Source organism: Salarias fasciatus, chromosome 1, assembly GCF_902148845.1.
Source record: "Salarias fasciatus chromosome 1, fSalaFa1.1, whole genome shotgun sequence".
NCBI classification, from domain to species: Eukaryota; Metazoa; Chordata; class Actinopteri; order Blenniiformes; family Blenniidae; genus Salarias; species Salarias fasciatus.
The window spans coordinates 37814284-37840193 of NC_043745.1; the positions used below are offsets into that span (position 1 = coordinate 37814284).

Consider the following 25910-nt stretch of genomic DNA (forward strand, 5'->3'; position numbering starts at 1 on the left):
TGAGCATTAAAACTTGGTCTGGAGTCATCGATGGAAGCTTACAGAGGAATGGAAATCCAGCTTTTGAACTCTGCAGAGTCGCAATATTAAGTTAAGTTACCATTATTATTTACTGTTGATCCCCAAAAAATACTTTCAGTGCAGCAAAGATCAATATGAAGTGTGTCAATGTTTGATCCAAACAAATCACTGAGTTTTAAATCCGTTTTTCAATGTGGAATAACATAGTTGAAAACATGACAGGATTTTCTTCTAGTTGCATTTCTGCTTAAATGGGAGACAAGGCAATGTTGAATTATAACAAATAGTTGGCCCATACAAGCTACATCTTTGTTTTGTCTTGGCTCCCTCTACTTTCCTGTCCTTAGTTTTTTAAATCAACTCAGTTTTTGGTATGGTATAGTAGTCAGTGTAATTATTTTAGCCTCCATGTGTTTGATCAGTGTTGAGTTCCATTAGAACAGAGGCCTGCAACCTTTATGGCAAACAAAACTGATTTCCATCAAATCTGCTGAATGAAACTTTAGAAGCTGTGTGAACTAGTAGTTTTGAAAAAAGTTTCAGTTACAATTTAGGATGGTAAACATGTTCGGATTTATCTTGTACCCAGTTCCAGTGGTTTCATCCTCTAATTTCCAGACAATTTTAGCCCTAAATCCCAGAAGGAATCTCCTGCAACTTGGAGGCTGTAAGCATTGCTCCATACAAAATAGAAAGTTGAATATCAAGACAAAATTAAACAAGTGATAGTGATTATATTGAAGGTGTACAGCATGTTGATCATGATTAATTCCAAGAAAATTATTGCCTTGTTTTCTTGAGTCATGTAACTCAAGTCACGATTTTGAGATTGTGACTTGACTTGTAAGTTAAAGACTCAGGACTTGGCTAGAGGCGCAACAATTTCATCTTTTCGGTTTTAATATAAATGTAAAGTTAATCTCAAATCTTGCCAAAATGAGCAGCGCTTTAGAACAGTGTTATTATTGGACTGTCAGACATGCGCTTTCTGCCTAACACGTGTTTCGTCCCACAACCAATCAGAGAAGGGCTTTTGGTCCCATAGCCAATCAGAGAACAGGAGGGTTAGCGAAGCAGGAAACATGACGGAACGCTAAATTTCCTCAACTTTGCGTTGGAGTTAGTCCTGAATTAAAACTATAACCTACATTGAGTGTTGCTGAAATCTGATAGCTGACATGCATAGTATGTTTACCGATATGAGCAGGCAGCCATTAATTGTGATTAGAAAGAGAGTTCTTCTGCCTCTTGGCTTCAGAGTCCAGAGACACTTGACACCACAGCTGCAGAAGAAGAACCTGCACACAAAGAGGGAAAATGATGGCAGGATTAAGGGGGAAGGGCAAAGGAAATATTGAAATGGGGAAGAGGTGGAGGACATCTGATTAGATTCCTAAAAAGAAAAAACGACATTGATGGGGAAATAGCTTATTATAAAATGGAGATATAATGACCAGCAGATGGCGGTAATGCAACCAATGGGATGCAAGCTGCCATAAAACAAAACGGAAGAAGAAGAACCCACTGTGCAGAGCGGAAGCAGCGGGCACAGGAAATTTACGATTGGAGTAGCCAAGTGGACACAGTAAAGGAGGTATTCTGGAGCTGGGAGATTCGGTGTCGGCTCGAGAGAGGATGAAGAGAGGCATAGCGAGGGATTAGACCTGGGGGTTTGGCAGGTGAAAAGGAGGAAGAAGAATAGTGATAGTGTAGGCAGAGATGTGAGTAGTGACAGCACAGGAACCGGCAGAGGGGAGAAGTGGCAAATGTAGTGGTGAGGTTTGAAGGAGAGGGAGAGTTAAAGAAAATGGATCCACTGAGGCTGACAAGAGTGCTTAGAGGTCAGGCTGGAGAGGTGAAGTGTGCTGGGAGATGGGAACCTGCTGGTTGGATGTGTCTGTGAAGGGATAATCTTAAGGGGCTGGACAGAATCAATAATTCCTATAAAAAAAATTCTTAGAAGGATGACCGTAATCCATAAAACTACAGACCTATTGCATTGACTTCAAATATCTGCAAGGTGATGGAGAGCATGGTGAATGAAAGACTAATACACTACATGGAAAAAAGAAATCTAGTGGCCTCCTATCAGAGTGGGTGAAGAGGCAGGGGTGTGATGGACCCAGTCCTGTGTCTAAAAGAGATGATAAGGAAAGCACAGGTAAATAAGGAGGTTGTTGCAGCAGTCTTTTTAAATGGAAAAAGCCTACGATGTAGAGAAGGTTTGATGGTGAAGCTGCAACAAGTAGGGCTTGGAGGGAAATGTTTAACTGCGTCATGGACTTTTTGAGGAGAAGAATCGTCCAAAGAAAATAGGTACAGAACTATCAAACAGCTATTTTGTGGAGAATGGGACACCACAGGGAAGTGTCATCAGTCCCATGCTCTTTTCAGCAATGATTAAAGACATTTTTGCAAGCATACCAAGTGAGAAATCACTTTTTGCTGACGACAGGGGTCTGTGGAAAACAGGGAGTAATGAGCATCAGCTGCTGGAAGGGGTTCAGCGGACTGAAAAATGAGGGCTGAAATGGGGATTTAAGTTTACAGTAGGGGAGACAAAGCTGATGCTTTTCAGCCAAAGGAGAAGTACAGAAGGGAATGAAGTGAAAATGTATGGAGAAAGCATTGAGAGAGTGGATAGCTTTAGGTTGCTGGGGGTGCACTTTGACACAAGGTTAACATGGAGAGAGTGTAACAGGGTAAACTTTATATTATTCCACTTGCCATTGTCATTATCATAATTATTATTTTGTCCAAGTCGCGTGTTAGCTCTTAAATGTCTCATCCTCCTGTTTGCATACTCTGCTGTCAGCATGCCTGACAGTCGTCAGGATTGGGACTGAGGCGTTCCAGGTAGGTCGGGTCTCTTCCTGCGCTCTGTATGTGAGAATATACGAAGAGACATACACAAAAAGCTCAAGAATGCATCTTGTAGCTGCTTTTAAAGTATGTTAAGAGTGTTTTCTTGGTTTTGCATCACCCGGTTGCCAGTAAACGCGCCGTAGCTACGTGTGTTGCAGCTCTAAATCTACCCATTCCCCTACAGTGTGTTGTAAACTAATGATGTCTGACCAACATTCTTGGTTGATTGCTTGTGCAGAATAAATGGCCAGTGTGGGCAAGATCAAGAAACTGTTTCCGAACTCTTATTAAGCACAACGCAGAGTACCATCATGGGAGAAAGAGCTGAACCCGCCAGCAGCGAGGGCTGGCACGGCTACAAGAGCATGTATCAAATTTAGTGGGAAAATTCAAGAAAGTAATAAATGTTTTGAGGAATCTCACAGGGGTGAAATAGGGGGCTGACATGGAATCACTGAAGCACTAATCCGGTCAAGACTAGACCACAGGAGTGTAGCATATGGATCAGCAGCAAAGTCTGTATTGACAACTTTGGATGGAGTTCAGGAGCAGTGTGTTCTCTCCAAGGTGAGGCAGGAGAATTGCCGCTTGGCCTGTGCAGGAAGCAGTTAAGAGTTAACTACTGGATATACCTGAGAGGATGCGGAGAGCTCCATCCAACAAATGAAGTAATAAAGAACTGTTGGGTGAGAAGAAGAATGAAAGCTCAGCTTTGGCTGGACAGGGGAGGCATCTGCCAGAGTGCTAGTAGAGTGGTGGACTTCAGACTGTTGGCAATATCTGGAAGGAGGAAAGGACAAGAGCTCGTCTGTAAATTTTATGCATATGTGACAGAGAAGTACAAAGAATTCATCCAAGTATACACCGATGGATGGAAGAAGCCAGAAGCAGGAGCATCAGGAACTGCAGTAGTTGTCTGGTCACAGAGGGGAGATGAACAGCAGAACATCAAACCAGCTCAGTGTGTTCTCTGTGGAGATGGACGACACAATTTTAATGGCATTGAAGTGGATCAGAGAAACAAAGACAAACAAAGTCATCATATGTATCTACGGGGCGACAGTAGCTCAGATGGCAGAGCGGGTTGTCTTATAACCGGAAGGTTGGCAGTTCGATCCCCCGCTCCTGCAGGCGTGAAACTGTTGTTGTGTCCTTGGGCAAGACGCTTCACCCACTGTGCCCAAGTATGAAAGTTGTGAGAGTGAATGGTTGGTGGTGGTTGGAGGGGCCAAGGGCAAACTCTCCCAGTTCCCTGAACACCCTTCTTGCTCCAAGGTCCTCCAAAGTGGAGAGATGGTGCCACAACTCATCCACAGTCATTGTTTTAGTGTCTTCATCAAGGCTCACGAGAGGCAATCTCCTCCACTGGTCATCGATTGCTTGGAGACGGTCGGCATCTGTTGAGTCAATCAGACGTGGCAATAGTCTCATGAGTGGAAACAGAGAGGGATACTCAGCTCGTGCTCTTGCATCAGTCACTGTGGCAGGGGACAGGCATGCAATGTGGACCAAGAGGGCATCATCAAAGTCAAAGCGTTTATTAATTTCTCCACAGGCAACTCGGAGAAATTTCTGACAGAGCACATGGAAATCTGTCAGTGTGGCTGGTGTGAATTTTGAATGCTGAACTTTCTGCATCACTTTTACACCCAGATACATTCTGTTGAGTGGTAAAAACTTTGAGTCATCATTCAGATTGATCTGACTCAGGGCAGTGTGTAAAACATAGTGTCGTTGCATGAAGGTAAGTAGGAGATCTTTGTAGGTCTCACACATCTTGCTCCTCAGTGACGTAATGACCACACCTTCACTCTGGAAATATTGATTGAGGTCTGTGAATTTGGGCAGAGCCCACTCCAGAAAGTGGTAATGCAGCCGGAGAGACTCATCGTTGAGTGCATGATAAATATTCTCAGCAGCATTTAATCTGGCATCAGTCCACTGGTCAGTGAAAAAAGTCTGAGGGCTTCCCACTGGGCAGATATCCTCTTGAGAACTTCAGTCAGTGACAGCCATCGTGTCTGGGAGGGCTTCAGTATTTTGTGGGGTTGAACATGGCAAAAATCCTGAAATTCACGAAGTTCAGCCACACGTTTAGCACTGTTTTTAAAATACCCATAAATGTCTCTGACTAAATCTTCACACGGGCGAGGAAGCTGCTTGCAGGCCTCACTGGCACACAGGTGGAAGGAGTGACAGATGCAGCGATGTATGGTGATTCCTGGCAAATCATTTCTTAGACGACTGGAGACAGAGTTGTGTCGTCCCATCATGGTATTACAGCCATCCGATCCAAACCCCACAATGTTTTGAAGTGGGATGCCTGCCTCTGTGAATGACTTCATCATTTCTTCATACAGCCTTTCTGCAGTGGCTCCTTCTCTGACAAGATGTCTGTTTTCTTCCGAAAAGATCTGCACCAGCTTCCAAAACCCTGTTTGTACTCTCGTCAAAAAAGCGAACCACAACACAGAGCGTTATGACTATAGCTGGGCTGTTAACGGCGATAACACGCTGCGTTAGCGCGAGAGTCTTATCGCGCGAGAAAAAAAATGTCGCCGTTAATCTAATCTGTCCTGCACCCCGAGCCTGAGTCACACCGCGCTCCAGCTGAGCGTCAAAAAAACACACACGCGCTTTTGGCGGTGAAACACGGTCCATTCCTCATTTTTTGCCATATTGAACTCGGCCGAATTATAAGAAAAATCACGAGGAAAATGCTGGTATGAGGCACAAACTGAAATAAGGAGCGCAAATATGAAAAAAATGAAAGTGAAACATAAATCGCGTGTTTTGTCGGTGCAGCGTTTCAGCCAGCTGGGCGTTTTTCAGGCACTGAAAACACGCAAAAATAAAGTACATTTCCCTTCAACACACAATCTGGTTTAATAAAGGTTAGTATGAGGCAAAATTCGGCGTGACTGAATTTAGGCTGTCATGGAGATAGGATGAAGTTTGAGGAAGTGAGTGCGCATAAGAAACTTCTATTTTTCATCTGCTCTGTTATTGGTGGTGTGTGTGTGTGTGTGTGTGTGTGTGTGTGTGTGTGTGTGAGCGAGAGAGAGAGAGATTATATATATATAGAGTTGCCTTTTTTACTTTGTTCAGATATTATTCAAGCATGCGCAATTTATATACTGTAATTTATTTATTGATCTTGTTTATCCTTTGTTTTTATATTTAAGATTATATTTAACACAATAATCCAAAAAAATATAATGTATTGCTATACATTGTTGTTTTGGTGGTGGGGTTTGGCAGTAAATTTTTGTTGGGTGTGGGGTGGGGCTTGGGGGGAGCAGTTTGGACGGTTCTCGCCCAGGGCGCAATTGTAGCCAGAGCCGCCTCTGTACTGTCTTCTTTGTGCACTTCTTCATCAGTTGTTTATATTTGCTGGCATCTGGTCTGTTGGGGAACCACTCCATTTACTGGATCCTCTGATGGTTTACCATGAGTTCATTACTTCAAGACAGTGTCTAAATAAATGTTAGATGGAATCTGTTCAAGCAGGATATTGTCCTCGTCCAGCTCTCCTCCTGAGTGAAGCGAATGCTGTGGTCACCAGAGATCAGGCCCAAACACCATCAGCTGTTCTGACTGGGAGAGAGCCTTCATACTGGAGGAACAGTCATCCTGACTTCCTTCGCCATGTCGAATTTATTACGTGTTACAAACAGAATGATGTAAATAAATAAATGTATAAATGTGTGTAAATGTCATCCCACTGCAGAACAAGTCTACCTCCGGGTATTAATAAAGTAACCTGAACAAAGTCTTCCATGAAGTTCTGTGTCCTGGTAAAGGGTTCTGGACTACAGCTCAGCCAACACAGAACCAAAACATGTAGAGAGAAGAAACAAACGCCAGCCTCTTTTCGATCTTTGATTAGGAAAAAGTTCCCATTAATAATCCTTTTTTCAACGTTTTTATTGCGTCATCCTGATGGCTCTGCGCATGCGCACTGTCAATAGGCTGATGGCTGTTGTGGAAATTCTATTAATAAAATGCACCTGATGAGTTCCTTTTGATTCCTTTAATTCCAGTTGCAACAGGAGAGAATCACCACTGTCCTCAGTCAGGGTGAGTTCTGAAATTCTAAGACACAGACCGATATTTATACCCTGTCCTGCTGCCCTGAACCCCTGCGGCCAGGGGCAGACATGTTAATGTCATTATCATGTCTTACAGGCTGCCTTCAGTCAGGAAGGGACACATATTTAACATATGAAGTGACAAAGGAACAACTTTGGGGCGACAGTAGCTCAGATGGTAGAGCGGGTCGTCTTATAACCGGAAGGTTGGCGATTTGATCCCCACTCCCGCAGGCGTAAAACTGTCGTCGTGTCCTTGGGCAAAACACTTCACCCACCTTGCCTGGTATGAAAGTAGTGTGAGAGTAGTGTGGTTGGTGATGGTCGGAGGGGCCGATGGCGCAGACTGGCAGCCTCGCTTCCGTCAGTCTACCCCAGGGCAGCTGTGGCTACAATAGTAGCTTACCACCACCCAGTATGGTGTGAATGAATAATGCAATGTAAAGCGTCTTTGAGTGTCCAGAAAAGTGCTATATAAAATCAATGCATTATTATTATTATAACTCCAACCACCCAACCCACTTCAAGCCCCTGTGGCTGCCGATGCATCAGAGAAGAACAGCATACAGGCCACAGGCACCTCTTAGAGATTACGCCCGGTCAGGAGGAGACACATCTGCTCAAAATGCAACAGGACAAACAGGAAAGAAACCCCCATTTGGGTTTGCTTGGTGTCAGGAGTCCAGGGACCTAAGGACCTAAGTCTCCTAAGGAAGTCTACTTAAAGCTGATAACCATCACATGCATCAAATACATAAAATTTCCATTACACGGCTAACCCGACAAATGTATCATTTTAATATGTCCAAGTGTCTCCTGGTTGTTGTCCGCACTCCCGAATAACCTCCCCAGAACTCTCCATTCTCCTGAATCCCTGCTGCCTTCACCAGCTAGCATGCTAACGCTGTAAGCAAAGTTCCACTGCTGCTGGATGCTAACATCAGCTAGCATGCTAACGCTGTAAGCAAAGTTCCACCGCTGCTGGATGCTGGGTGGCGGGCTGTGGGGGTTAGGGGGTTGGGGAAGGTGCGTGTACGTGTATGTGTATATGTGTGTGGGTGTGTATGTGTGAGTATGTATGTATGTTTTTGTATGTGTGGGTATTTATGTATGTGTATGTGAGTGTGTGGGTGTGTATCTGGATATGTATGTGTATGTGTGTGACTATGTATGTGTAAGTGTGTATGTGTGTGTGGGTATGAATCTGTGAGCGTGTATGTATGTGTGTGTGGGTGTGTATCTGTAAGTATGTATGTATGTCTGTACGTGTGGGTGTATATGTGTGGGCGACTGGAGCTATGTATGAGAGGGTGCGGTGTCCTGTGGGGGGGGGGGGGGGTGGGGGGGGCGGTGGGCCTGGGGGCAGTGGGCCCTGGGTCTGGGTCCTTCTGCTGCCCCCTGTCTGTCCTCACCTTCACTCCTCCTGATGCATGATGGGCGTGGGCTTCTTGGGTTGGTGGCTCTCTGGCCATGGTCGCTGTCCGCCCTGGTCCTGGGGGGGGGGGGGCGCTCCTGGCCCGGTCCTTCATCGGGGGGCTCCTGGGTGACGGGGGTGCTGCGGCATCCCCGGACCCCCCTCTCCCCCCGCTCTCATGCACACACATGTAGGGCTTTGGGAGGCTGGCTTATCAGGTAGGGTGTGGTGGAGGGGGCCATCTAAGTGGCCCCAATCACTGCACGCTTCGGTGGCTCGCCTCTCAGTCTTAATTGCACTTAGTCATCTAACACGACCAAATACATACAAACACACACGTCGGGGGGTCTTGGCACGCCGTGTCGGGGGTGGGGCTGTTCAGGTGGATGAGACTGCTCGTTTGGCCTCACTCGCAGCACGGTGTGGTTACTGCCCCTCAAATTTTAATCGCAAACAACATATACTCCATCAACACTCACGAGACGGAGGGGGGAGAGAGGGCAATGGGGTCTTCTGCGCCCCCGTTTCCGGATTCCTTCTGGTGGGGGGTGGGGCGGGGGGGGGGGCTGTTGTTTTCCCCACAGGCCTGGGGTTTGGAGCGGCTATGGTTTGGGGGGCTGCTGGCTCTGGGGGGTGCATATCTGTCTGCGGCGGTGTTGTGGGGGGGTGGGGGCGGCAGTTGTGGGTGGCGGGGGGTCCTGGATGTGGGGTTCGGTGTTCCCTTGCCTTCCGGGGGTGTCTCCCACAGGATATGACAGTTGGATGACGCGGGAATGTGAGTGTGTTTGGGTTAGGGTTGACTGTGTGTGTGTGTGTATGTGTGTGTGTGTGTGTTTGTGTTTGTGTGTGCGCGCACGTGCTTGTTACCGTGTGCGTGAGAATGTGAGTGTGTTGGAATGTGAGTGTGTGTGTGCATTTGGTTTCGGGATGAGTGGTTGTGTGTGTGCGTGTGTGCATGTGTGTGTGTCAGTATGAGTGAGTGGTTATGAGTGTTGGGTTGGGGCGGGGGGTAGTGAGGCGGAAGAGGACAGGGGGTGGGAGGGGTGGGCCGGGCGGTGGACGGGAGGGTGGGTTCCGGGTGGGGGTCGTGGGGGGGGGTGATGCCCTGGATCTCGGGGTGCGGGGCCGGAGCACTGGGGGGTGTACTGGCCTGGGGTGGGTAGCCGCCCGTGTGGGCCGGTTCTCCCGGGTGGGTCATGGCCCTCTGCCCGGGGTGGGGGGTCGGCTCCTGGGCTCTTGGGCCTTGGGCTCTCGGCCCTGCCCGCCCCGGGCGTCCGGCGCCCGGGGTGGACCGACTCCTGCCGGTCGTGGCTCCGCGGGGCCCGGGCCCCGGGGTCCCCAGCCGGGGGTTTCCTCTGCCCCGTTTCTGGACCGGAGCGTGGGCGTCTGCCTCGGGGGGTGGCTTATATCCGGGCTCTGTGATGACCGCCGGCTGTCTGGGCTCTGAGGGCCTCTCTGGCCTGCTTCTGGCCCTCTCAGGGGTCAGAGGTCATATATGCATGATCACTATCACCATCACTGTCACTATCATATTCACATGATCACGTTGATCTTTAATCACTCTTCACATACTCGGTTACCTTGTCTTCTTGTGGTGGTGAGACTAATGGTGATCTGTAGCAGACCTCTCTTGATGCACGCCCCGAGTTTACTACTAGTTACGACTAGCTATATTAAAAAAAAAAAAAAAAGGGTTTGTGGTGTCCTTGCATTTCCTTCCTCCCCTACACCTCCTTTTATTTTTGTGGCCTGGTCTGTTCACTAATGTGGTTCGGGAAAAAAAAAAAAAAAAAAAAAATGTATGTATGGTTCTGTAATTTTCTGTGTTGGTTGTCGGCTCTGTTTTGGTGTTGTCTGGATTGGGGGTTTGGGATTGTTCTTGGTTGCGTGTGGTGCGTCAACAACACTGTTTTGTATTGTGACTTTGTACATAGGTTGCCCCCCCCGCCCCGCCCCTCCCCCCCAGTTCTCCCTCTCTTTCTGTCCCTGCTCTCTGAGCGTTTCCGTCCCGGTCCTGTCCTCAGCCATGCCGGATGCCAGCTTTAAATAAAGGCAGCAGCAGGAGGAGACTCAGTCTCGTCCTGCTGCTAACATTAAAATCTGTTCGGATAGTAAAAGGCTACAATCATACAATATTGCACGCCCCAGCTGCCGAACAGGACAAGGGAAAAGAAGAAAAAAAAACTAAATTCCTACTGGAACACAGAATCAGGACCAAATTGACACCAAAAGACTCACTTACAGCCTGGTGTTTTAGTCCATGCGACGACTCCCGAGCTGAGATTGAATATTTGTGTCTGTCACCATTCTTGTGTGGTCTTTTCCTTTTATTATGAAGTTTATCTGTTTGAACTGATTAATTAAAAAAGTAGGCTAGTGTCTTGGAAATGCCACAAGAGACTTTTTTTTTTAACTTACAAACATGTTCATCTTTACATTTTCAATAAAATCATTTGAAATTATCCCAGAAATGATCCTTTCCGGGAACATTTCTAATAATACTCTATAATTGTATTGTATTTTTTTCTTTATGAATTCTCTACATAATGTATTTTTCTTTTTACATGCACATATCAATCCCTTTGTGATTCATTGATTTTCATGTCTTTCTTTTCCGCTGTATTTTTTGACTGGGCAGCGTTTATCATAGAGAGGCTAAAATATATTCCAACAGCATCAGCCTTGTCAGTGTTTTTTGTCATGAACTGTATTTCATTCTTCAGTTTCTCCCGACTCTTCTGTTTTGCTTCGCCTACAGTGAAGTTTATTTTCTATTTCAGTGTTTCTGTGGATATCATTTGTCATTTCATTTGTTAATAATCTCACATTATTGAGTGAGGTCAAATATAATATCAATGCTGCAGAGTGAATTTATTTCCTAAAATCCTCCGAACCAGCAGGATCACTGTTCAGACGGTGTATTTCTTTGAATTTATGTCTTCTGGCATTTATTAAACGTTAAAATGACATTTGATCCGACATAGTTTAGAAGGTTAAGCTGTATTATGGATCACCTGTTTGATGTTAAACTGTTCTGGAGTAAAAGACTTGTCTTTAATATATCAGAAGGAAGATCATTTCCCCACAAAGCTCTGGGTGGAAACACGAGTCTGAGTGGAAATAAAGAAACATGGGCTCTTCCATCACTTTCATCCTTTTATTGGGAGACCTCACAGCCCTCGTGGAGTTTTGAAGCTCATCCCGATGGTCGGCTGAGTGACCTGAAGGTTTGAAAGGCCACCGAAATCCTGCAGCAGGGAGAGAGAAACATTAAAATCTCCTGTTACGTACGACACCTGTTCATGATTTAATGCTTATTTCTATAGATCTTTTTGAACTGAGATCTTGTTCTCTGAAAACTGTTATCAGTGAAAATACAGATATTTACTCTGCAGAGCGACAAATAAAAACTTCAAATTGGCTGTTATACTGGCTCAGTCCACTCAGGATGAAATCAGGCCCTCTGTGGCTCCTGAACCGAAATGTCTTTTACACAAATTTACTGTTAAATAGATTGTGGATTACATTTTTTTTAAATCTGAAAGGTATTTTTATGCATAATTTTGTGAAATTGTGAACATTTTCAGTCTGTACTCAAGTTTTCTGCACAAAAACTGAAGAAATACTTTGTGTATCCTCAAACGCAGAAGCTGAAACTTATGAAAAGTTTCCAAACTAAATAAAGTCTAAAGCTGCGTTCACACTGGCAAATGCTTTCCGCGATTTTGCGTCAAAAAACAACTGAAAACAAATCGGAACGCGTGTTCCAGCCGTGACGACACGCAACGCGTCGCAATTTAGCGTCCGACGCTGAAGTTGGGAAATCTGAACTGTGACGCGTTGCGATTTTGCGGCAAACCAATCAGAGAGCGTCTTTATGAAGACGTAGGTCAGGGAGCGGGGACCGGTGAAAGCCACACTCATCCTGGCGCAGCTCCTTGAGCAAATAGTGAAACTCGCCAAACTCTGACCGTCTGTGGATCCTATCGTGCTCCAGGCACGGCGTCCTGTCCGCCGACGGCGTCGTTGTCTGGCTTAATGAAGCAAATAAAGCCAAGCCACCCGCTCAACAGGGTTAGCCATGATGCTAAGCTAACACAGGAAATGCGGCCGGAAGCCCCGCCTTCCCACCAGACGCGATGCGTTTGGTGTGAAGGCAGCTTTTGGCCCCGCGTTGTTCAGCGTTGGACCTCAGAATTGACGCGATTTTTGATGCAAAATCGCGTTCGGTGTGAACGCAGCATAACCGTGTAATGTAAAAAGCGTTTTCCTCCTCTGAGGTCCGAAGTGAGCGTCTCCACACTCACCAGCATCTTGAGCATCTCTTTGGTGTCGGGGTCGACCTCGATCAGCTCCTGGTCCAGAGCAGAAATCTGCACAAAGAAAACAACAACAGGTCAGCGGAGGACGACGGGACGTCAGTAGAAGGAGGAGAAGCACCGGAAGCAGCAGTGACCTCGGGGACGTAGTTATCCCTCCTCTCTCTCTCCTCCTCCTGCAGCTTGATGGAGATTCCTCTGACTGGACCGCGCTGGATCCGCTTCATCAGGTGAGTCACATATCTGACAGACAGCAGCAGAGCAGACAAGGTTTCCAGTAAATCACAGATTGTTACTAAAATCCTGAAAACGGCTCTTTGGGTGATAAAGGTCACAGACCCTGTTCTCCATAAATGAAACTCTAATTTAGAAGAGCAGCTGCAGGAAACTGACAGAATCTCTCTGTTGTTCAAACGCTTTTGTTTTCTCTCTCTCTCCCGCAGAATCGGACCACTTCCATCAACAGACAGGAAACCAGCTCTGACACCAAGAGCCTGATTATATGCAACTTCTACAACAATACTTCCACGTGGAATAATTACAAAAAGCTGAGAAACAGACAAAATAAAAAAGGGGTAAAAGCACAAGAACGAGACAAGCAGTCAATAAAAACAGAGACAACAGTGTCATAAGATTTTTGTCCTAAAATATCCACTTCTGGTTCGCCGTATAAAACCAGCTGAGCTGCTCAGACACGTTTCAGCTCCATCACTCCATCTCCTCTGTCCAAAACCTCGTGTCCACTTCAACTTTTCTTGGATCATTTTTAATAGAAACTGATCCCTGAAGACGGGAAAGAGCCGAGAATCAGCTTCCAGTCACGTTTTTTCATCGGTTTTCTGCTTCCAACTCGAGAAAACCACTAACAGTCTCATACTTTAACACCAGCCCTGATTGAACCGAAGCGGAGGGAACACCGGGTCCCTCGAAGCCTTGCAAGTGGACTTTATAGCAGCTGTAGCGAAAAGACGTGACGTGGAGCACAGTGCATTATGGGTAGCGAAACAAACGAAGCCAACGGCGCAAATCACGAGAAACAGACGTGCAAAGAAAGAGCTGAAAAATATCTGGTGAGTCAGGAGCTCACTGACTGGTCAGAACTGCTAGCAGCTAGCAGCTACTGGGGCGGGGCATCCGCTGTCGGTCCGGACCAATCAGTGAGCCGCGTTCCTTCCTCATCACTGTTTGGGCCGCCGCCACCTTAAACGACCCTCTGACACAACAGCATGACGCCGCCAGGTGTTTGATCCACTCGTCAAAGAAAACCAAACCACAGTGAAGCAGCCTGACCAGGTCCTGCTTCGCAAAATACTGAACGAAAAACTAAGAAGCTTCCTGAGAACTAGGGCTGCACGATATTGGAAAAAACTGACATTGCGATTTTTTGGGGGCTTGCAATATATTGCAATATATATTGCGATATTAAAAATAGAAGAATTTTCACCAGATGACCTGAATAGCTGTATTTGGGGAGATGGCCACTTGAGAGAAATATGTGGTGTTTCATACCGCTTGTCGAGCATGCGGATCATTTTTTTAAATCCCTCTTTAATGATCCACGGTGTTCAATGGCACCATGTCTTTCGCCAGGTAAAAAGTTATTACATCCATGATTTGTCGATGCTGTTTGGAGTTCCTATCATACGGTGTTATGCCGGCAAAGGCTTCTGTAATTGTCCTGGAAATACAGGAGCTTGTGATGGCGTTTCAAATGGTCCAACAGGTTTGACGTATTACCTCGTGTTGAGGCAACCACGACGAGGCACTGTAGGCAGAGAACGTTTTTTTGTTCCGTATCATCTTTTTTTTTATAGCCGAAATACGTCCAAATTTCACATGTTGACCTTCTTTTGAGGACTAAATCCTCCGTTGCTTCCTCCTGCATGTCACCTGTGTTCAGAGTGTAGCCTGAGAGCGGCCCCTCCCCTCTCCTCTCTGCTGTGGAGGTTGGAGGGGGGCCGGTGAGTGCCGAGCAGGAGGGAGGAAGAGAGTGCGGCTGTGCTGAGCATGGAGCTTGCTGCTTTTACGAAGCAAAACAAAAGTTAAAAGTAATAATAATAATAAAAATATTGCACATCCTGCGATGTGACTATTGCACATGTGCACATTGCGATGGCGATGTTCAAACGATATATTGTGCAGGCCTACTGAGAACACTTCATCTCCATGGAAACGGGTGAAAACAACTTCTCTCAAATGCTGCCAGTCACCGTAACAACAATCCAACTTAGTGGTCCGTCCATACGTAGCCCCCACTGCTCATGTTTAGAGTGTATTGTTCTCTGCAGTGTGTGTGTGTGTGTGTGTGTGTATTTGTGTGGATTCATTACAAAAACAAACAGCTGCACCAACTCATGCTGACATGCTAACTGCACTGTTTTCAGAATTGATGTGTAAATGCAAAACTTCTAACGCTGCGTTCACACCGGACGCGTCGTGGGTGTCGTCGACGCTTGGGACGCCTCGAAGCTAACGCTTGTGAAGCTTCACGACACTTGACACCAGGTGGTCACAAAGCTCACAACGTTCGCGACGCTCTTGATGTGGGAGGCTGTGATTTCTGTTTCCAGCTATGGCGGATCGCATCAGGAGAGTGGCTTGGCTTTATTTGTTAGCTAGCTAACCCTATCCTTTCTGTTCTTGTCTCTGTAGCGGTCTGACGACGTGCCATCGTTGTCTTTCTTTTCCGGACTCCTGGTCCTGACGTAAACGACGTGAAACGTAGTGGCGTAGCACCGGAGAGATCATCTCTGATTGGTTGACGCCCAGCGGCAGCGCGTCGAAAGTTCAGTTTTCTGAACTCTCAAAAAGCGACGCTCACGGCGCTCCTGACGCCGGGGACGCGCGTCCTGGGCGTCAGACGCTCGAAAAGCTAGAAACACTTGAAAAGTCGACGCTCCTGAAGTGCTGCCCCGCCCCCCGTCGCTCGTCCACCATGGACTTTGCATAGAAAAGCGCTGCCCACGAAGCTTGCGACGCGTCCGGTGTGAACACAGCAAAACGAAAACAGAAACGATTAGTTTCCACTTGAAAAGACGCTGAAAGGTGAAACGCTGAAAGGTTAGGGTGTTACAAGTTCAGTACAACAAAATATGTTTCCATTCATGGTGTATACAGGAATCAACAACCTTAACTTACAAAATGTTTGAATATTAAAAGTATGATTAGTAACAAATTATTCAAGAAAAAAAAAAGGAAAAAGCTGTAACTAAGTCACTGTGCAGTTTGGAGTGAATTATTAAACATCCCAGCTACATAGTGCACAAAAAAATCGATCAGCAAATGCTGCATATTTACACACACAACACAGACTTCAGGAAAATATCTCTGGAGAACAATCACAGATCATCGCAGAAACAATGTAAACACTTTCAATCTGCTGGATATTTTTGTATATTTCTGGACTAAAACTGTCGTTTGACTGAACTGATGATGAATTTTTCACCGGAGCTGCTGACAGGAAACTAAACCGAGCTGCTGCTGAGTCACAGCCTTGACTTCTGTCCACGTTCTTTCTAACGATACCAGACATTTCACTCCGCGGTGCCAACTCCCGCGACCCGGAGGTCAACTGGAGGTCAACCACAAAGCCAAGCCAAAGTCCACCTGCACACACTCGCTCTCTCTCACTCACCCTGCGATCTTGTTGCGCAGAGGCTTGCTGGGGATGATGGCGATCTCCTCACACACCCTCTTGTTGGTGTGGAAGTCGCTGCCCAGGCGTGTGTAGTATTTCTCGATGATGACCCTGGCGGCCTTCTTGACGGTCTTTGTCCTGACGCGACCCTGCAGAGACGATGAGAAGAAGACTCAGTGTCCACTTCGACTCCACACAGGACCAAGACGTTACGACACAACGTGAGGAGAATCTGAGGTTTTCTATTCAAGAGGTTTATCTACGTTAACCATCAGACGGTTCCTGGAACACTTAACCCTGTTTTGACACATTAAAGTAAATCAAACTTAATTGGGGACAAAAACCGAAAGAAATACATTTTTAAAAAACCTCCAAAAAAACACTCTTTTAAGTGTTGCAAGAACATCAACAGGGTAAAAACACTGATTAGAAATTATCAAGCGCGGCTTTTTCAAAACATTTATAGGTTGCAAAGAACTTTAAATGGTCATTTGTTGAACTTGCAGCATCAAAAACATCTTAACCGGTCAAGCTACATTGACATATTTGATAGCAGCTTCACAACTCTCATACACATTACATTAGAGCTGCTGCTTGAATTTCTTAGCAGGAAGTCAGAATAACCACCCAGAGCTGGGATCGTGGTTTTCAAAACATCGACATATAAATCAAAAATTTGTAAGAAATGCTGTAGTGTGAACAGGGTCTTTAAAAACAGTTCAACATAATTACTGTGCAAAACATTATTCCTGGAGCTTAGCCTTGTCGCTGTCTACAAACAGGTGGGGTGGAAGACATTCATGATCATTATTACTTAACAGGCAACTGTGCAAAATAAAGACAATTTAAATGAGTGATGGCGTGAATGGTTTGATTTGCTACTATTGAATTACTGATTCACGGCTGACTCCCGATTTTTTTAAACTTGGAGGTGTGTAGGAATGTTTAGAGACACTTCGTTCAGGTAATTCACTGCATGTCAATTGTTTAAAAACCTAAGAAATGACTTAATAACGAACAGAAAAGTGACATTAAAGAGATTTTAAAGGGATGTCAAGCAAGTTCAGCAGAAATCTTCTAAACATTCATCCGGATTTCCCAATTGTTCAGATTTTATAAACTACTAAGTTAGCGACAGTGAAACTGCCGCATAAAGTTCAGTCTTTATGTGCAATTCGCAAGCATAAATCCTAATATTTGAAAGATAATTTAAACTTTACAGTTTTGGCTGCTGTAGTCTGAGCGGCTCTCTCCCTCCGTTAGCCAGTGACACTTTTAAAACTTTTCTACTTCAAACGTCGCCATCGTTAATCAAGACCCATATTTTGCATTTCTTTGCCTCTTTTTTGTGCAGATTAATGCTTCAGACCGCGGTGGGGATGAACACAGAGAGACGATTGAGAAGGATTGTGTGGGGAAACTGGAGTGTGGTGTTAGCGGTGTACCCACCATGTTGGCTCGGACCGGTGGAAGAGAACCAGCATCCGGTCACACCGGAAGTTTATACAGCGGCAGGTGGAGGAGCAGCGGTCAGCGCCGCACAGCGGCAGGAGGCCGGAACTGCAGAGGCAGAACAACAATGCTCCCACACAAATCTTCAGAGAAAAACTCAACATATTAAACCACGATCCGGAGAAAAATGTTAGATTAAGATGGGTTTAGCTAAAAAAGTGTTAAAGAAACAGTCTGATTAAGCATAAACACGTGCAATAAAGTGCAAAAACGCTTTCTTTTGCACAAAATGAAAACACAGAATTTTATAGAATAAACTTAACTCTTCAGGAGAGTCAAGAAGCCCACTCCTTCCCACCAATAAACCCGAATAAAATAAAAATATCAAGGAACAACTAGCAGAGAAAAAAAGCAACATCATGACCAACATTGATTCAGTCACAACAACTCTGATGAGCAGGACACAAATTAAATTTGTTCAGATTTCCACATTTTGGGCCCCTTCAAATTTGATGAAGAGCTGGATTTACTGAACTGTTACATGTTGATGTGAGTTTTTGAAGAGTCTAAAATTGAGTGTTTTGTCTGTTAGTTTCCCAGTTTGGCAAAAGGTCGATTTCAGGTCACTGGATGATACAACGTGTGGCCAAAAGGTGGAACAGTGGTTCGCTCTCACCTCACATTGAGAATGTCATGGGTTTCCGTGAGGAGTTCGCATGTTCTTCCCGTGTGTGTCAGTTTCATCATAGTGGAAAATCCTGCATGTGAGGTGAATCGCTGAGCCCTAAGTGTGTGTCTGTGCTGTGATGGACTGGAGATCCGTCCAGGGCAGATCCTGGGATTGGCTCCAGCGCCAGGTGAGCCTGCGACCCAGAACAGGATAAAGCAGTGGAGAAGATGGACAGACGGCCAGCACACTTTCCAATGGGGAAACCAACCTTAAACAAATCATAGCTCACATTTATTTTTATTAGTGTAAATTCCACGTAATTTCCAACCCAAGGTTTTAGTTTGAACAGGAATTATGATTATTTTTAATACCCAGGATTAGCTCAGATTGCAACGACCTTCAGTGCTGATCACCATAGAATACCTGACCATATTTTGCACTGAAACTTTCTTATCCAACAGTGTTTTATACTGAGTGAACTCAGTTTTCAACAAAAGCATCTTCCAGATCCTGAGGTATCTTTTACTGATAGTAATCAGTTACTCTGATTATTTTTGATCTGCTGTCAAGTAGTAACAATTCAATAAAACCCCAGAATAAGTCACACACTTGTCCCACGAGGTGGAGAGATTTTTTTATTGTACATAAAAAAGGGTGCAAACTGGAGTTTCCCTTTAGGTGTGGAGGGAATAAAAAGTGATTCTTATAAGGTTCATGTGTGACATATTGTATTATATGAATCAGAGGAGGGGGGAACAAAAAACAAAAAAAACAAACGAGGCATCTCCGATTAAAAAAAGGCCTTTTAGCATCCTGCAAATGAAAAATATGAAACAAATAAAAAGAAGAAATGTGGGTCCTTCATTCTTGAAGCCCTTGAACTAACTCATTCAAATACATTTTAGAAGTGACATTCATATTTCAACACAATAATATCTATTTACAGTTTTAAGATTCCTCTTAATCATAGCTCTAAAAAAAAAAACAAAAAAAAAAATAAACAAACGTAATGCTGAGGGGAGGATAAACTTTCAGAGCTGTACAACATGATTTTCCACAGTCTGAGAGAGAAAAATAATCAAAGAATACGTTCTTATACGGATTCCCAACAGAAACAGAAACAAAAACAAGGACTACAACTGTGAACTCTGTACAATTTACAGTTTTCAAATAATCATCACGACATTGCAGTAAGAGTCGCCCCACACCTCTCCCTCAAAGGAAAAGATACAGTAAATCCAACACAAGTCTACAGTACAGCAACCAGGCGGAGAAAGTGCCAGAGAACCCAGAAACGACCCAACACGCACGCACACACACACTCTCATACACACACTCACACACGCAGAGTGCGGGGAACAGGAGGACTGGAAGTACACCTCAGTAATATCACTAACTCTAGAAGCTGATCAGTCTTTCGACTCTGGGTTCCTCCAGGAAAACACTGCGCGACGCTCGGCGGCGGCTCCCGGCCGAGCCGCCCGGCGAGACGGTCAAATGGCGGCGGACACGGCGAGGAATGATCAGTAAGACGACAGACAGAGAAAACATTCAACTTCGTGTCTGCCTGGCACAGGTGAAAGGCGAGGAGGGCCGGTCGTCTCAGGACGGCGCTGGGGGTCGGGGGTCACAGACACAGAGAGGAGCTGGGGATGCTGCGTTCCAGTTGACTGAGAAACGCGATTTTCGGGATCAAAGATCGGGTCCCTCCATCTTTCAAATCCATTTGGAGATTTGATCAAATATATTTGTGGATCGGCACGACGCAAGAGAAGCACGGAGATTTTTCACCGTTTTCCCACATTGATTCAAGTCAAGATTCATTAAGACTGGTTACAAAAAAAAGAAAAACCAAAGGAAAGCTCCCTGGTTTAATCAGGTAAATCAGCATCATTTCTTTAAGCTGTGATGATTATGGCATGATTATAAAAACAGTAAAAACACCAAATATTTTCATAGTTTTCTGTCCATATTTTATGGGAAAATTAGCATTTCTATTAAATTTCGTATCCCAATGTCTTGTAAAGTTACCGAATCCATGTTTGACAGCATTGAAGTAATTCAAAAACCCAAAAATGAAAAATGTTTCTTCTAAAAAAACAAAACAAAAAACGAAACAATTCCATTTATTTCTCCAGCTTTAGCAATTTTCCTTATTTTATTGTAGTTGTTCGCAGGCGCTATGAATATACAGCTATATTACTTTTTTCTCTGTAGTTTTAGTTATTTATCAGTTTTAAGTTTTAATGTTCATTCTAGATTTATCTGAAGCCGTTCTGGAGCCGCGGGCTGCAGCTGGAAGTGCACAGAAGCAACTGGAAGGCAGCACGACCTTGACGCGTGACCTCTTCTGGTCGGAGACGGCGACTCGACACTCTCTGGGAACGAGCTCGGGGTCTCCAGAGGGCGAGCGCGATAAGCGTCACCTTCAAGGCGTCTCGGAACGGCCTGGAATGAGCCGCCACCCGATCCCCTCCAGCGCCGCGCGCCCGACGACGGCGGGGAAACGAAGGAAAAGGTCCCGCAGACCCTCAGATTCAAGTACTTTAGAAAACACAATAACTTAAAGACCCCCGAGTAGCGGACATATGGGGGGGGGGGTAGGGGTGTTAAGAAAAAAAAAAATAAAAAAAAAAAAAAGATCAAAAAGCTCTACAGTGTAAAAACACAGAACAAGCAGGTTTACATACTGATTCATTGATAACTTGCAACATGTACAACACTGTAATGCTAACGCTGATGAAGCAGAGTCGCTCCTCTGGGAGTGTGTGTGGGGGGTGGAGAAGAGGTGTGTGGGGTGGGGGGGGATGGCACAAATAAACGGGAGCGGGCAGACAGAAGCTCTGCACCGCGGAGGGACGGCCGATTCACACCAGGCGGCGGCAAATAAAGTCCGAAGCACGTCGGGAGTCTGGAACGGAGAGGGCGCCGACTCCAGGACTCCGGGGGAACAAATGTAGTGCGGAGCTTCTCACACCCTCTTTCCCCAAAAAACCATGGCTATTTGGAATGGAGACACACACACACACGCTCACACACACACACACACACAAAAATTCACATTAGCAATTCGATGAAAGAATGAAGCGGCGATTCGCTCTCAGTCTGGAGGAAAGGCAAGGTGACGCACTGATTCAAGGCGGTCCTCCGTCACACTGGAGAAAATGTTATGGACATGTTCACTTCGCTCGGAGGAGATGGGGGGGGGGGGGGGGCGCATCGGACAGGACACACGAGGGGGAGAAACATCTGGAACATCTGGAACACACACTAAATCACACCAAACCTCACATTTGGCATTGCTTTCTCCAAGGAAATCTTGAGTGTGCGAGTGGGAAGTCATTAACTGCTCTGTGAGTGTAGCTGGGAGCCTTTTGGCCTTTTAAATATACAAGTGAGACCCCGCCCCCGCCCCGCCCCCCCCTCCAGCCGCCATGCTGCTGGCCGGACTCCGGCTGGGCCGCCGCTCCCGGTTAAGGCATCGGACAGAAGCGTTTTCAGAGGCTGTCACGCCGGCTCCTCCTGTCAACCGTCCTCCATTATTATTATTATTATTATTGTTATTATTATAAGATGACAAGCGTTTGAAGACCCTCCCAAAGCGCTCACGTTTTGGTCATCTGGTTCGACTCCCAAACTGCAATTTCCTTCCCATGCACATGACAGATTATAGAAATGCTCCGAAGTCACTCACTCCTCCGTCCATACATTCAGTGTGTATGTCTTAGAATTAGTAGGAAAAACAAAAACTGGTGGCAACTAAAGAGATAAATAGCATAAATATCTTTTTTTTTTTTTTTTTTCATTTTGTTTTGTTTTTTTGTTGTCGGGTTTCGGCCCTGTCTGTGTCGGATCACCGCTCATCATCACAAAGACAACAGGAGTTCAAAAAAAAAAAAAAAAAAAAAAAAGAAGAAAGAAAAAGGCTGCACGAGAGTCAAAAGTAGTGTGTGTGTGGAGTGCTTGAAGCGAGCAGGACTCCTCCGACGCCCGGTCCTGTCCGGCCCTCGTCCAGGGGAAAGTGCACGGGCCGGACGGTGAGCCTGGAGGAGGCGGGAGGCCGCTCCGCTCCGCTCCGGCCTCCTCGGGTTTTACATTCAGTTCCACGTCAGGAAAGACCGACAGGAGGCTCGGGGTCAACGTGAGTCAGCAAACCAGCGAGGGGCGGAGACCGCCGGAGCTTCGCCTGGAGGGAGAACAACCCAACGAAAAGCTCTGGCTCCTCCGAGCTCAAAACGCAGAGGAGGAACCGGAGCAGACCGAAGATCCTCCTCCTGGATGGAAAAGCTTCCCGCTCCGCGGGCCGAGCTGCCAAACGTCCCGGCAGAAATGAAGACAAAAACAGAAAGGTCTCCTGTCAAAGCGTCTCGTACACGTCGACACAGCGTTTCAACAATTCACGTCCAGGTCTTCAATCGGCCGAGTCCCAGAGGGACGGCGCCCATTTGTGAACTGTGATGGACAGAGCCGGACAACACGAGGCTCGGGGCTGGGCCGCGGGCGTGGCCATCATTTGTGCCTCGGCGTGTTCTTCTTCCGTTTCCGCTTGAAGAAGCAGCAGCACCTGTGGACAGAGGCGGACAGGAAGTGAGCCGGCGGCCGGGGGCGGAGTCAGACCGAGCGGCTCGGGACAGTGTGTGAGAGTCGCCCCGGTCCAGAGGGACAGGGACCCGTTTACACCCCCGCCTCTTCAAGAGAAAACGCTCAGCTGCCGCTGTTTACACGGCAACGGCCTCCATGGAAACACCGTGTGATGTCATTGCAAAGACAGCCAGCAGGACAACCAGTTCTCGGTGTTTCCGCCGTTTCCGTGGAGACAAGACGTTTTCAAAAACGTTGCCACGTAAATACTGAATTTCCCCGAATCGAAAACACGATGCGTTTTCCCTCGAGGCGTTGTCGTGTAAACGGGGTCTCACTCACTTCTTATCGTTTTGTTTTTTTTTTGGGGGGGGGTGGGGGCGGGGTCACAGCCGTGAGGTTTTAGTACAAATCAACAGACGTTTGCACTGTCATCCACTGTGTGTGTGTGTGTGTGTGTGTGTGTGTGTGCATTTTAACACACAGACAGCAGAGGGCCATGAACACACACAGCAGCAGACGCACTGATGTGCAGGGGGTGGGGGGTGGGGTTCGGGGGTACAACAGAAAAAGATGGAGCAGTGCACACACAGTTCACGGGACACGGTGAGCCTGAACGGGCCCGTCAACACACACCACACGCAACACACACACACACACACACGAGAAAAGCAGTGGGTCAAGACGGAGGAAAGGGCTAAAGGATGCACCATGCAATCAGAGGCTAAAACCTTCAATACAGAGTGTCTGGATAAACACCACTCATGAAAGGTCCTGAAATGACAAGACTTGGGGTGTAGAGTCGGCTGACTTTATTTAGGTGTTGATGTAACTTTGCTTTAAAGACACACCATCATTTTTTTGTTTTTTTTTCGGAATTGAATATTCATTTAAAAATGAGCCACAGTCCATCTTGAGTCCAGCCCTGAGGCTAATTTAGCCCTAAATCAGGGTATCACACACATTTTAGCTCAGCAACATACAAACATAAGGCCTGTGGGCCAAGAGTGGCCCACAAGAGGCTCCAATTGGGACAAACCAGCAAGCAAATTGGATATTTTTCCAAAGAAAACACTGAATTCTTTGGGACACATTGCTTAAGAGTAACGGACACAACATGAGGCCGAGACCCGAGTGCAGAAAGTAATGATCGGTGAAGTTAGAAAACTAGCTTTAGCCTCAAAACCTCGCTGCCAGGGTGAGTTGGTAAAAACATGCAGAATGCTATTTTTGGCATTTCACTTGATTTTGAAGGTTAAAGTTGAGACTGTAGTCATTTTTGACTGTGATTGTTTGGTTTTGTGAAAATACAGACATGTACTCTGCTTCCACAACAATTTAAATTTAAAGGTTCTGATACCAGTCCGGCCCACTCAAGATGACATTTTGGGTCCCTAAGCTTGGTAGATACCACCTGACGCATAAAACTGCATTTCCTACATCTTACACGCTGGAAGCTTTAAAGTTAATGTCGTTAAGGAAACTGCCTCTCACTGGACAGGAGGCAGTGGGAGAAAAGGGCAAACTGCTGATGGTGAATACAGCTGACAGTGTTCTGGAGGGGAATACGGCACGGCTGTACCAGCGAGAGTCTGGATCATCTGTTAAACACACACACACACAATCACACGAAACTCCACTGGGCCCAGCCTAGGCTGGTCCACTCCCTGTCCCATGAGTCTGATGTGGACGAGCAGAGAGGGACTCACCACAGGTTGAGCATTTTCACGCAGCTACAGAAGAAGAAGAAGAAGAAGAAGAAGAAGAAGAGAGAGAGAGGGGGAGGAAAGAGTGTAAAGAGAAAAGAAAGATAGATTAATACAGCGAGACCAGGGTGGTGGACTGACTGGACACATGCCACACAGAACATGCACACAGACAGGACGTGTGTGGATGCAGAGGGGAAAGGTCAGAGGTTAAAGAGCAGCTCCGTGTCTCCTGGGATTACAGGGAAACGGGGCGATGCGGCACCACCACCTGCTCCCTAACATTTAAGAGAAGCGCTCCCTAATAGTGCCGTTTTTTTTCTGTGATATTTGCAAATTGAATTTTGTAACCTGAGAGCAGGAAAAGGCTCACGGCCACAAACTGACCTCTCAATCGGCGCCTCGGCTTCCTGACATTCTGCAGTTGACCAGCTGATTTGTTTACCACATTACTGCAAATTATCCTCAAAAAACAGATTCTAGATCAGCGTCTCGACGCCTCATGCACAGACTTTAATGGCGTCGTCATCGTCGTCGTTTTTATAGTTTCCGTCTTTGCATGTGAATGAGGAGATGAAAAGCCGCCTGTTCACGGTTCATTGATTTGAAACTGCTCCGCCTGATGTTTGCTCAAGAGGTGAGACATGAAGTGAATTGCATCAGAAAAGCAATCTGTATTCATCAATTGATGCTCTCATCTCACGCCACAATCAACCTGCGTGTCCAAGTATCAAAGAGACGCCGATCATCTTATCAAATAGAAAAAAACATCAAAACCAGCAGCAAGAAGCATCTCCTGCAGACTCCAGGTGCCGAATCACAGCTTACATGAGATACGAGGATATGCAAAAAGATCAAGTTTAATTATTTATTTATTTATTTAAAGTATGTATTTGGTGACAACTTACTTTGGGAAACCTCGCGTCCCACTGGACACATGGATTTATACATTTTGGCATTATGCTGAGAGATTTCCTCTGAGGTGAAATTTGTCCCTACATTGCATGTCACAGCATCATTTCCATTTCTAACATTTTTACTACATGTGCAGAATTCAATTGAAAAAAAATCAAAAATGTAATTATTGACATTTGTGCACAAACAGAGTATTTGTGAGAAATAGTTCAGTTTCTCACTGCATCGTTCAGAGCAGG

General features: G+C 45.9%; 2 protein-coding genes across 5 annotated transcripts in view; both read right to left on the reverse strand.

Moving 5' to 3' along the window:
• Positions 1–11532: 11532 nt before the first annotated feature.
• On the reverse strand, positions 11533–17875 carry LOC115405372 (40S ribosomal protein S17-like). The gene is made up of 5 exons (XM_030114973.1): positions 17797–17875; positions 16345–16496; positions 12848–12953; positions 12699–12764; positions 11533–11639 (listed from the first exon to the last, which is right to left on the reverse strand). Exons 1-5 carry the CDS (start codon positions 17797–17799, stop codon positions 11562–11564), a joined length of 405 nt encoding a protein of 134 aa, XP_029970833.1. The 5' UTR covers positions 17800–17875; the 3' UTR covers positions 11533–11561.
• Positions 17876–19084: 1209 nt separating this feature from the next.
• csnk1g1 (casein kinase 1, gamma 1) overlaps positions 19085–25910 on the reverse strand; it is a 44575-nt gene continuing 37749 nt past the window's right edge. For 2 of the 4 annotated variants that reach the window (XM_030110082.1, XM_030110241.1), the window contains 2 exons: positions 24760–24783; positions 19085–23033 (listed from right to left, as the gene is read on the reverse strand). In XM_030110082.1, coding sequence (XP_029965942.1) covers positions 22979–23033; positions 24760–24783 — 79 coding nt within the window. In that variant the 3' untranslated portion in view covers positions 19085–22978. The remainder of the gene's footprint in view (positions 23034–24759; positions 24784–25910) is intronic. The other 2 variants (XM_030110163.1, XM_030110311.1) reach the window with 1 other exon arrangement.

Coding starts and splice junctions, on each gene's coding strand:
- LOC115405372 (XM_030114973.1), bottom strand. Junction 12,954..16,344: donor CTGCGCAACAAGATCGCAGG/GTGAGTGAGAGA, acceptor GCTGTCTGTCAG/ATATGTGACTCACCTGATGA. Junction 11,640..12,698: donor AAGAGATGCTCAAGATGCTG/GTGAGTGTGGAG, acceptor TCCCTGCTGCAG/GATTTCGGTGGCCTTTCAAA.